The sequence below is a fragment of the Danio rerio genome, chromosome 12, assembly GCF_049306965.1.
Source record: "Danio rerio strain Tuebingen ecotype United States chromosome 12, GRCz12tu, whole genome shotgun sequence".
NCBI lineage: Eukaryota > Metazoa > Chordata > Actinopteri > Cypriniformes > Danionidae > Danio > Danio rerio.
In genome coordinates, this window is record NC_133187.1 from 17,124,413 (window position 1) to 17,136,791 (window position 12,379).

At 35.6% G+C, this 12,379-nt stretch overlaps 1 protein-coding gene across 6 annotated transcripts in view; it reads left to right on the top strand.

The window, feature by feature from the left end:
• The window catches only part of arhgap23b (Rho GTPase activating protein 23b), an 85,072-nt gene that overhangs the window by 66,991 nt on the left and 5,702 nt on the right, over positions 1–12,379 (top strand). For 3 of the 6 annotated variants that reach the window (XR_012387893.1, XR_011017403.2, XR_012387894.1), the window contains exons 8-23: positions 864–975; positions 3,295–3,334; positions 3,409–3,546; positions 3,648–3,968; positions 5,407–5,468; positions 5,542–5,651; positions 5,771–5,883; positions 6,201–6,358; positions 6,424–6,502; positions 6,593–6,666; positions 6,753–6,842; positions 10,580–10,705; positions 10,853–10,891; positions 11,118–11,217; positions 11,497–11,521; positions 11,899–11,932. Coding sequence is in view for 3 of the 6 variants with exons in the window: in XM_685638.11 (XP_690730.6) it covers positions 864–975; positions 3,295–3,334; positions 3,409–3,546; positions 3,648–3,968; positions 5,407–5,468; positions 5,542–5,651; positions 5,771–5,883; positions 6,201–6,353; positions 6,424–6,502; positions 6,593–6,666; positions 6,753–6,842; positions 10,580–10,705; positions 10,853–10,891; positions 11,118–11,217; positions 11,497–11,521; positions 11,899–11,914 (1,598 nt within the window). In the remaining 3 variants the exon portion in view is untranslated. The remainder of the gene's footprint in view (positions 1–863; positions 976–3,294; positions 3,335–3,408; positions 3,547–3,647; positions 3,969–5,406; positions 5,469–5,541; positions 5,652–5,770; positions 5,884–6,200; positions 6,359–6,423; positions 6,503–6,592; positions 6,667–6,752; positions 6,843–10,579; positions 10,706–10,852; positions 10,892–11,117; positions 11,218–11,496; positions 11,522–11,898; positions 11,933–12,379) is intronic. The other 3 variants (XM_685638.11, XM_068224740.2, XM_073918322.1) reach the window with 1 other exon arrangement.

A 12,379-nucleotide genomic window follows, 5' to 3' on the forward strand; every position in this document is an offset into this window, starting at 1 on the left:
AAAAAATATCTAGTAAAATATTTTGTACTGTCATCATGGCCAAGTTAAAGGAAACCTGTAATTAGAAATTAGTTAATGAAACTATTTTGCTTAGAAATATGTTTTCTACAATAAAAACACATTGAAGGGAAAATATGCATGGGGCTAATAATCTTGTGCTCAACTGTTTATAGCTTGTTTTCATATACAGTATAAGGCAAAATTATTAGCCCTCCCATTATTTTTTTTCTTTTTTAATTATTTCCAAAATGATGTTAAACAGAGCACAGCATTTTTCATAATATGTTCTATAATATTTTCCTTCTGGGGAAAGTCTTATTTTTTTTCTTTTATTCTAAAGGCTAGAATAAAAAGCATTTGTTTAAACCATTTTAAGGTAGATATTATTAGCCCCCTTAAACATTGTTTTGACAGTCTACAGAACAAATCATTGTTATACAATGATTTGCCTAATTACCCTAACTTGCCTAACTGACCTAATTAAACTAGTCAAGCCTTTAAATTGCACTTTAAGCTGAATACTAGTATCTTGAAAAACATACAAAGTATATAGGGGGCTAATAATCCAACAGGGCTAATAATTCTGACTTCAGGCATATGCGGTCACAGCTTATGATCATGCAAAAAAAAAAGTGGGTATCGTGGCCCACATGATTTAGCCCACATTGCATAGATGTCATTATAAACATTGAATAAGAGAAATTTAAATCGGCTGTCAATACTTGATTATACAAATAGAGAAATAATCTACTTTTTGAATCATTTGTACAGTCCTGGCATTAATTGTATGGCTTCTCCGTTATCACTTTCTATGGTTATCTTTTTTGTGTGCCTTGTCATTATTTTTATTTCTTTTTTAACAGGCAGTCTGAAAAAAAGCCGTCGCTCCTCCTACATGCTGGCCATTACTACGGAGCGATCTAAATCATGTGACGAGGGTCTGAACACTTTTAGGGAAGAAGAACGTGTTCTCTTGTAAGTGCAACACATATTAGAACAGTCAGAAGTAGAGATGTAATGATTCTTTCATCTTACTATGCTATACAATTCATAATATACAGGTTTTATGATTGAGTTTTTTTTTTTAAATATAATTTTACAATAAGATTTAAGACAAATTATAAATGGCAAAGTGTTCTTTTTATTTTCGAAACCAATTTGTTCACATTACTTAACAAAATTAAATTGAAATTTGAATTTCCCAAAACAAATAAATGAATAATACGAATAAAAAATGTCTTCATACAAGTGGTTCATATAAATGTTTTGAGAAGGTTTAATTATGTGCTTTAGTAAGTAATAGTATAGTAGCAATAAAGAAACCCTGTGCAAACACAAATTTGTGAATCCTAATGCCCCAGTATAGAGAAGGGGATGCTATACTGTCTGTGAGTGCTGCCTTTTGAATGAGATGTTAAACTGAGGTACTGACTCTCTGTAATCATTAAAAATCCTATGGCATTTTTCGTAAAGAGTAGGGGTATAACCCTGGTGTCCTGGCCAAACTCTCACCATTGGCCCTTACCCATCATGGCTTCACAGTCACCCCCAACCAAAATATAATTCAAACTTTCTAAATTGACTCAAACGAATCCAATGATCAAAAGAGAAATGTTATTTTCTCATTCTGGGAAGCATAAACTGTATCAAATATCTAAATAATTTGATCCTTAATTTTCATTATCAACCCAGAATAAACCTCACTCACTTTCCTTTGGCTTATTCCAGTCATTATTAGGGGGTTGCTACAGTACAATGTAGTGTTTTATCAATACTGAAATACCAATCTGTACCAAAATTTTAAAAACGTCCGTTTCCGCCAACATTTAGGCACTATTAAGTTCTTTCTTAAACAGTGCTGATTTTCTATTGTTTGCAATTGCTCAACAGAAATGACTGTGACTAGCTGTGAAGATCATCAGTTCAACAAACTCACCCCTGTATACTGACTGTAACAACAGATATTAGGCACTGGAGCATTTAAAATCACGAACATCAGTCGATTCATCAGTACATCACTCATATGTTAGTTTATAAACAAACCAGCTGATCTGTACAGCTTCAAAATGCTTCTGTGTCCTCATATCTGTAGTTACGCTCGGTAAACAACTGTGAGTTAGGTAAACTGATGACCTTCACAGCCAATCACAATCATTTAAAAAATTTCAGTACCGTTTTGTATCAAACTCCAGTATCGTGACACAAGTGCAATGATTTGCTGTTGTATTTTGCACTGTTGTTGTATTTGCACTGTCTGTATTTTGCACTGTCATTTTATTTGCACTGTCTGTATTTTGCCCTGTCGTTGTATTTACACTATCTTGTACTGTCTGGAGCCAGCACCTAAGCTTTTCACTCATCATAGCACACATGCTGCTAATGATGTGATAATAAAAAAAGATTTGATTTGATTACTGTGGCACATTTTAGTGGTGAAATACACTTTCTGCAACATCCCAAACCCTAGAGTGCACTTTATTTAACCCAAGTGCTGGGAAACAGTCACACTCTTTTCCATTGACCCAAACTCAAATCTAGGGACTTTTGAGGCAATTGCTATCCACTAAGTTATCTACAGTATGTAAAGTAAAATAACTCCATTTGAAATATTTACCTGTTCTATGAACTGTCATGTTGAACTGTGGCTTACAAAAATGTAGGCCCTGAAAATATAAAGCAGACAAGCAGTGTATTCTATTTTGCTTTCTCTAATTCAGCATTGTGCTTTTGTTTTGTTTTAAAGACATTTCTCATTATTTTTCTTCCATAAACTTGTTACTAAGTATATTACTTTTTATAGCTATCTATAACTTTCTGACTGCTACTGCCCATTTACAGGAAGGTCACAGACTCCCTCTTCAGGTCTTCCTGCAACAAATCACATCTCAACCAACCTATATTTCGTTAGATATTTAGAGAGATTTTCAGCCAACATGCAGTGTATTGTTACATTCCCAGACATTTCACATCACTGATCTTTGAAATAACCACTGCACATATATGCAGTTTGATGTCTCTTCTCTTAATAAGGTTATTAAGGTTCTCAATATTTAGACATTTATTCGTAGTGTGCAGTATTTATGTTCCCATTCTCACTTTTTCTCGAGGTGAATCTGCTTTATTAAAAAAGCAGATGACTATTTTAAGTTTTGAAGAGTGTTTTTTTTTTTCAGTTTTGATTCAGTTGAGAGTAATTTAGCTTTAATTTAGTTGTATATAATTAGTTTTCCACCCAACCTTAAAAGAAGTTTCAAATTTTATTTATTTAATTTTCTCGTTTTGTTTTGTTTACAGGAAACTGCCAAAAAGAGTCAAAAGCTTTTTTACAGATGATGTGAGTATGTAGCCTTCAATTACAGAAATTCTTTACTTATTAAGTGTTTGTTTGGTAACATATTTTTTTTCCAGTCTCTAGAGAGTCTTAAAGTGGCAGAAGATGCACACTCTAAACGCCACTCCACTTCTGAACTGGGAAACATCAATCTTACAGACATCAGAAAACAAGGCTGGCTGCATTATAAACAGATTCTTAATGATAAACGGAAGGTTTGACAGTAGCTTTTTAATCTTTTTTATAACGCATTCAATTACATTTTAGGTATTTACAAGCACCTCTGTTTACTTTCATTTTTCTGTATAATCTCCAGAAAGTGGGCAGTGGTATGCGGCAGTGGAAAAGAGTATTTTCTGTGCTGCACTCTAGTTTACTGTTCCTCTACAAGGATAAGCGTGAGGCGGTGCTTCATGCAACTAGGGCAGGAAGTCATGGCATTGGGCAAGAGAAGGATATTCAAACAATCAGCATTCAAGGCTGCTTGATTGACATTGCATACAGCGAGACTAAGCGTAAACACACTTTTCGGCTGATGACTCAGGACTTCTGTGAGTATCTTCTGCAGGCAGAGGACAGAGATGACATGCTGATGTGGATAAGAGTTATCAGAGAGAAAAGCAAGACCGAAAATGAGGTTTGTTAAATGAATGAATGAATGAATGAATGAATGAATGAATAAATGAATGAATGAACCGTGCCCAGGCCCGTTTCCAGAATTGTTTGAGAAGTGTGAGTGCTCTAAACCGTGCACAGCCGTTTTGAAAAAAGTGAGTGTGCTGCACTCAGCCGTACAGTGCACTTGGCCGGCCCTGGTCCGGTTGGAAGAGGTGTGCCTGAGTGCGGTTCACTTGGGCTTTGGCGTGGTACGTTTGTGTGTGAGTGCAAAATGCACTTAAGCCCGAAACTGAAAGCGAAGCGTGACTTTCAAGGGACTGTGTCATATTTTTATTAATCATTCTTACTGTTCAGTGAACTCAAACAGTTGTAGTTTATTTAAGATGCAAACCCCTTACTGAACGACAGCTGTGCACCTTCAGCAAACCTCCTAATTCCTGCAGCATGAGGACTTTATGATTGTTTATGTGCGTCAAAAGTAACTGATCTGTTCGGCGAAATATTTGAAGGCGTATCACTGTATATCAAACGACTTTAAAAGATATAACTAAAGAATTTACACTCCACTGTGCTGAGCGAGATCATTTACTGAACAGCGCAGCGTTGATGACATAAGCGTGCCCAGGCCCGGATGTAATGTGAGTGCTTGCCGTCGGGGGAGATGGGAGGGGGGACAAGCGTGGTTTGGCCCAGTTCAAGGCAACTGTACATAGTTGTGAGTACGCCCTTAAAAACTCAACTCAGAACAAGCAGTCATAAATTCAAGACAACAAAAGCATCACCAAGACCCTTGCCTGGTAGTGAGTTTGAGGTGTGAACCATCTGGTAAGGTGGAGCATCTGGCAAAGATTTTATAAAAGCCAAAAACCAAATCAACATATACAAGTGAAAAATTACCGTGAAATTAGGACCCCTTTACCAATCACACAGAGACATTTAAAATGATACTGAATAATGATACATAACATGAAAAGCTACAAGATACAACATATTAAAAATGTGCACATTTTATGTGAAATATGAGTGATCTGCTCTGATGGAGAAGGTAAAGTAAAGGTCAGGAAGGGAGGCTCAGGGTGAAAGGAGAGGAGTTAGCTTTTTTGCATTCCCACCTGGTGAGGTGTAGAGCCAACTGTCTCTGTGTTTCCAGCATGCTTTTACTGTCAAAGACATCAAAGTATCTGTGGTATCTCAAATCTTATAGTCAGGAAAGGAGGCTCACGATGATTTGAATAGAACAGTTGAACAGCTGGATTCCTGATCTTCTCAGATCAGAAAGTTTATTGTTTTAGAGCCTGACTATTCATGTGGCCTCACCTAGAATTTTCCCAACAGGTCTCGGGGTTAGATATTACGGAGCCGTACAGTAGCTACTTAAAAAGAATATGTAAAGATGCAATATAAATGGATATAATGGAAAATAACAGATTTTTCTACAACATTTTACACCCTTATAGGAACTGGGCTTCTCCAGACAGGTTCTCATCAGTAAGAAGCTGAATGACTATAAGAAACAGAGGTGATTTCTCTTGCTAATTTTATGGTATTTCTAAAACTAAGTGTAAGGTAATCCTACCTCTTTCATTTTGCAGTCCAACAAGCAACAAGCCAGATACTTCTCCTAAGATGCATCAAATGATGCCACCTTTCTTTCTCTCTAAAACTGAAAACGCATCTGCTGTAAGCAAAGCCCCAGGAAAAGGTGAACGACCTACAGGCTTTGATGCAAAATAAATAAATAAAATGTTTTTCTTTACCCACTTTCTGTTCAACATGTAGATTTTCAGATATATGTCCAATCTCTTTTTCCAACTCTAACAGATGAGAGTATTAGGGCTGCATGGGGTATTAACATCAAGAAAAAGGGAAAGAAAATGAGTCCAAAAACTTTTGGGGTGAGGCTGGAGGACTGTCTGCCTGCTGCCAGTAATAAGGTCAGTTAGACTTGTGAATTTGTTCCAATTTGCATTAATTGCAATATAGGAAATGGTTTCAGGGCCTCACATTATTTGTGAAAGCATTTTTTTCTAAACCAACTTTGTGGTACATTTGGCTATTTTTCTCATTTGAGTGCCCAATACTGCTCCATTGTCCCTTTTTCTGCCTAATCTTCTATTTTTTATGCCTCTTACAAAAGTAAATGAGAAGTAATAATAAAAGTCAATTGGGTACTGAAGTGGCTGTGAGATAATAAAAAAAAACTAAAAATCAACACAATATGCAGCATTTTGTTATGAGTTTGTTTTTGTAGTTTGTTCCACAGATTGTGGAGACTTGTTGTAGTCTGGTGGAAGAGATGGGTTTGGAATATACTGGCATATACAGAGTGCCGGGGAACAATGTCATGGTGTCTTCTCTTCAGGAACAGCTCGACAAAGGCATGGTTATAGACACTGCTGAGGAGGTGAGGTGAGAAATTAGAAAGACAAAGAATCTGAAGGGTTCAGAACAGTATTAAAACTGTTTGTTTACAGAGATGGAAAGACCTGAATGTCATCAGCAGTCTTCTGAAATCCTTCTTCAGAAAGCTTCCAGAACCTCTTTTTACAGATGGTATATACAGCTCAGCTTCCTTGTAAACTCATTTAAGCTTTTGCTTTGTGTCAGATTTAAACAAAGCTCATTGCTGCCCTCTGCCTATAGATAAATATAATGACTTCATTGATGCCAACCGTTTAGAGGATACAGGGGATCGCTTGAAGACCATGAGGAAACTTGTATGTACCGTCATACGCTAAATACAGTTTATTTTGTGATAACTTTAAAAATTTGTTGTCATGTCATTAGCTATGTTGTCTTTTAGATACGTGACCTGCCGGATCACAACTACCACACACTGAAGTTTCTTATCGGTCATCTGAAAACAGTTGCGGACCATTCAGAAAAGAATAAGGTTTGTATACTGTACTACACATACTTCTACATTCAGTTTAAAAATAAATGAGTAAATGAGTGTTCCTTCAACTGCATGCACATTAGCCAATTGGACATTCTTTACACTGACAGGTGTACACTGTTAAAAATAACTGTTTGTGCTGCCTTAAAATTTAAAGTTTATTTCACTTAAATAGTTAGGTTAAATTAAATAGTAAGGTTTAAGTTGACAGAACTTGACAATACAAGTGTAACAGACATAGTCTAAGTTTAGTAACTTAAATAGATAAGTTGTTATAATAAACGACGTTGGTAGGACTTTATGATTCAAGGAAAATGGACATGGTTTAGGTTTAGTAAACTTAAAAATGGTCTCTCATTCACGCATACTACGGCCAATTTTTGTTTATTTAATGTGCTTATACTGCATGTCTTTGTGGGAACTTGCGTGAACATGCGAAGAACATGCAAAGTCCACACAGAAATGTCAACTGGCCCAGCCAGGACTCAAACCAGCGGCCTACTTGCTGTGAGATGACAGTGCTAATGTAGCAGAGGCCAGCTAGTGAAGTGCTGTGCAGGTAAACCTCACTCCTCTGACCTCTAAAGGTGCTCTAGCAACAGACGCTGGAGGCATTGGTCTTTAGCCTCCTTGTTAGAGCAATCAACTGTTTTGCGGAAAGTTGCTGGTTAAAAACCAGCTCAGAGCAGGTTGGGTGCAGTAGGACCGGTGGGTTAAATGTGGGGGCTCGTCCAGGATGGAAGTAAGGTTTAGGGAGGTGAGTGTAGTATAGGCCAGTTAGTGAAGTGCTGTGCAGGTAAACCTCACTCCTCTGTCCTCTAAAGGTGCTCTAGCGACAGACACTAGAGGCCGTGGTCTTTAATCTCCTTGTTAGAGCAACCGACTCCCATGTGGGATCAAACCATCTGCTAATTAACCTTTAGTTTATTCATATGAAATTAGCTAAAGTTGTTTGTAAATATATTCTTAAATCATGTTATTTATGTAATGTATGAAAAAAGATATTTATGAAAATGACCAAAACTGGATTATTTTACTCATTTTCAAAACTCGTGTTTTTACAGTGTGTATTAAAGAGTTGAATTACAAAAAACCCTCAATTTATTAAAAAACAATGTTGTGGAACTTTTCATATACAGTTGAAATCAGAATTATTAGCCCCCCTGATTAAATAGTCTCCCTGTTTTTCCCCTCAAATTTCTTTTTAATGGAGAGGAGCTTTTTTTCACTACATTTCTGAACATAATAGTTTTAATTAACTTCTAATAACAAATTTATTTTATCTTTGCCAGGATGACGGTAAATAATATTTGACTTGATATTTTTCAAGACACTTCTATACAGCTTTAATTGACATTTAAATGCTTAACTAGGTTAATTGGGTTGGCTAGGCAGGTTAGGGTAATTAGACTAGTTATTGTATAATGATGATTTGTTCTGTAGACTATCAAAGAAAATATCGCTTAAAGGGTCTAATAAATTTTACCTTAAAATGGCTTTTTAAAAAATTAAAAACTGCTTTTATTCTAGCTGAAATAAAGCAAATTATACTGTCTCCAGAAGAAAAAATATTTTCAGACATACTGTAAAAATTTCCTTGCTATGTTAAACATAATTTGGGAAATATTTAAAAAAGAAAAAAATTCAAAGGGGGGCTAATAATTCTGACTTTAACTGCATGTATCAAAATTCTATCTACAAGTTAATTTATTTTGCTCATTCTAATTTTGTGTCATCTATGTCATTAATGTGGTTTTTGTGGCTAGGAGCTGCAGTTAAATAAAGGAATTAAGTTTTTATTCCATTTTTAACTTCTTTTTGCATTGTCATTTTGTCTGTTTCTGTCTATCTGTGCTGTTGTCTAATAGACCCTTTTCATGTAATGTTACGGTGTCCAGTTTGTCTCAAAGTAGTGTATCCATACTGTCGCCTACAGAACAATAAAGAATTTACCCAGTCACCTGTATATTTACTACAGATACAGTTAGATGATGATTACGGCTATTTCCTGTTGTCTGCGTTTAAAGAAAGAAATCTGGCATCTTAAGCTAGTTTACCGATCAGCGAGATTTTAGCTTGAACTGAGAAAATAGCATTTTAAAATGGAGAGCTGAAGTTGTGTTGTTTTGTGTTGCTGTCTTTATTGCAAATAAAGTTGGTATATTGTCAGCATTTGTCAAAAAAAGATTTTAGACATTTACATGGGTGCTTCACATTAAAAAATAAAAATTAAGACCTTTTTGAGATCTGAAAAGTAATAAGTGCAACTGTATGTGGATGTGCAATATCCCTCTTTGTGCTGGTACTGTGCTTGTTTGGTGGCACAGTTGTGCAGTGGGTAGTGCTGAAATAGTTTGCTGGTTCGAGCCTAGCCTGGGTTAGTTGGCATTTCTGTGTGAAGTTGCATGTTCTCCCTATTTTTGCATGGGTTTCCTCTGGCTGCTCTGGTTTTCCACACAAGTCCAAAGACATATACTATGGGTGAATTGGAAAGCTAAATTGTCCATATATGAGTGTGAATGAGAGTGTACGGGTGTTTCCCAGTGATGGGTTGCAGGTGGAAAGGCATCCGCTGCCGCTGCGTAAAACTTATGCTGGATAAGTTGGCGGTTTACTCTGCTGTGGCGACCCCTTACTTATAAAGGGACTCAGCCGAAAAGCAAATGAATGAATGAATGACTGTGCTGGTTTTAAAGCCTGCTTATCATTTATGCCCTGGTCAGTTCTCTGGCATTTTTATAAGGGTTTTTTACATTAACATATATTACTTTACAATTAACATTCATTTAAATTAAATCAAATAACATATGTTACTCTACTAATCAAATGAAATAGGCTAAGTAAAATGATTTTCTACATAAAAAGTGTATACATTTTATACATAAAAAGCATACGAAAGTGAAATTAATTAACCTGTATTTATACTTTAAAAAGTAACATTAAGACTGCATTTAATTCACTGTTATGGACCTCAGCTTTGCGGAAAGACCAAGACGGAAGAAGTGACGTCATTATGAAAAGGGTCGCCGCACTACGGAAGCGCCATCTTGTGGCTGTTACCTAAATAGCTACAGAGATGCTCTTTGACAAAAGCATTAGAAAACAAAAACCTGACAAGTGATTTGAAAAAACATATGAACAAAATCTTTAGGTGTGGTAAGCATAGTGTAGGCACAATTGTTTCCAGCTCATTAGAAAATACACACATAAAAGGTTTAATTGGTCACTTCTCTTATCGTTGCCTCAATTCTGTCATAGCTATACTTCATTATTATATTTTACTGACTAATAAACCACTAAATCGTTGCATACCTTTGAGAGTCCTGCCTTTTTGACATCATTCTATAAATAAATCTGTAAAAAATACTTACATTTTCACAATTTTAGCATAACTTTCAATTTGTTTTGTGTATTTTTGCATAATGAGATTGTTATCCTAAATGAAGTTCCTCATAATTTTCTCGCACACAAATAGTTCTAAACTTATTTGAATGTCTTTCTTCTGTTGAAAAAATACAAACAAGGTAGGCTATTCGGAAGAATGTTGAAAACCAGCAGCCATAGTAAGACCAAAAAGAAAGTCATTGGCTTATTGCTTATCACAATTCTAAGGGCCCATATGGGGGGCCCCAGAGACATTATCAAGGGCCCGCGCCAAGTGCCAACCCATATTTATGTATAAGAAGCACATGTAGGAGTACTTCCTGATATAAATGACTCTCATTTCTATCTAGATGGAGCCTAGAAATCTGGCCCTGGTGTTTGGCCCAACACTGGTGCGGACCTCAGAAGACAACATGATCGAGATGGTCACTCACATGGCAGACCGCTACAAAATCACAGAGACTCTTATCTTGCATGTAAATTCTATTATATTGCTTTCCTCCCCTGTCCTTTTTTAGATAAATCAGATAAATCAATTAAAATCCTTTAAATGTTGTTGATGGAACTGAATCTTGCAAATGAATACAAGCAAAGATATCCTAAGTATTCTTTCTTTTTTGCAGCATACATGGTTCTTCAGTGATGATCTGGATACGGATAAGGTACTTTATTATTTAATTATTTACAATTATTTATTAAAAGGGATTTCATCTTTTATCCCCAACCAGATATTTTGCTTACTCTCCCATAATCATCAGCGAAAACAAAAGATAATCACTCTTAGTTTCATTCGATTCATTCATTCTATATCTGCGAGTAAAAAGTGGACACTAAAAAGTAGACACTTGAAAATCCAAATATCAGCAAACATTGATGTTTCTCTTACAGACACCAGAGGATCAGAAGCAGAAGGAAATGCAGCCAGTTCTAAATATTGACCACCTTCTGTCTAACATTGGCAGGGTGGTGCCACTGCAAGACTTCTCAGGTTAGTGATGGTTACATGAACTTGGGCCAACTGTACGTACAGATTGCTTTTAGAAAGTTCGAAATGTGTAAATCTAGCTTGATGTCTTTGGTAAATCCTTTTTCTCAATGTATTTTTATTTTCGGACTTGAATATGGTGACACTGTAATCTCTTATTTATCTCTTTATTTTCACCTTTCCTTTCATAAACTTATGTTAATCTATTTTATATTAGTCTCTTTTTGTTAATTACTCTTTTTTTCTCTTAATCTCTCTTGAAACTCTACATTATACTGATAGCTGAGCGAATGGATCAAAGTTTGCGGTAGGCAAGGTTTTTTTTCCTTTGTATTTTTCTTTTCAAAAACATGTTTTATTTAACTTTTCTTATCTTCAGATTTGTCCAATCTTAGACATGTCATTTAACTATTACAAATCAAGAAACAAATAGTTTTATTCACAGGAGGCTTATATATTAATGGTGAAATGTGACAGTTGTTATGTTAACAATGCAATGGGAAATACTACTAAACTATTTACTATTTTTAGGTTGCACTTATGTGGGTTTTAAATGCCCCTGTGTCCTATGTCATCATTTGCATTAACTGAAGTAAAACACTGTCTTAAACAATAGTCTGAGTATTCACGAACTGATTTGGAGTAACATTAGCCTTGACTGTAACCTGTTACTGTTCCTTACAGATTCCACCAGCCGTGACTCTGCTATACCTTTAAGGTGAGAAATAATATGTAGATAAAATAAATAAGATAAAATATATAGAAGTCTAAAATTAAAGGCATGCTTCATCTTTGATACATAATTGATTTACAGTTTTTCTTGTTTGCTTTGAACTAGTTAAAGAAACTAGGTTCCACTTCATTTTTATTATCCCAGCAGAGCAGAAGACAGGTTTTGCAAATGTGTAAAGCCTTTCTCATTGGGTTGACACATTTTCTCCGCTATTTTTCAAAACAGTTAACACAAATGTCATTCAAGCAGTCCAAACTCAATTGTTTTAGTTATGGTGGTAACCAAACAGAAACCATCTATTCCAAACTATTAGAAACTACCAACATCAGTATGAAATCACTGAAGCAAACCTTATAAAAACGGTGGCAGGTCTGTGTTGTTCTGTGCCAGCATAGATGGAGGAGGTTAATAATGTCCTTTACTCCCAATAGA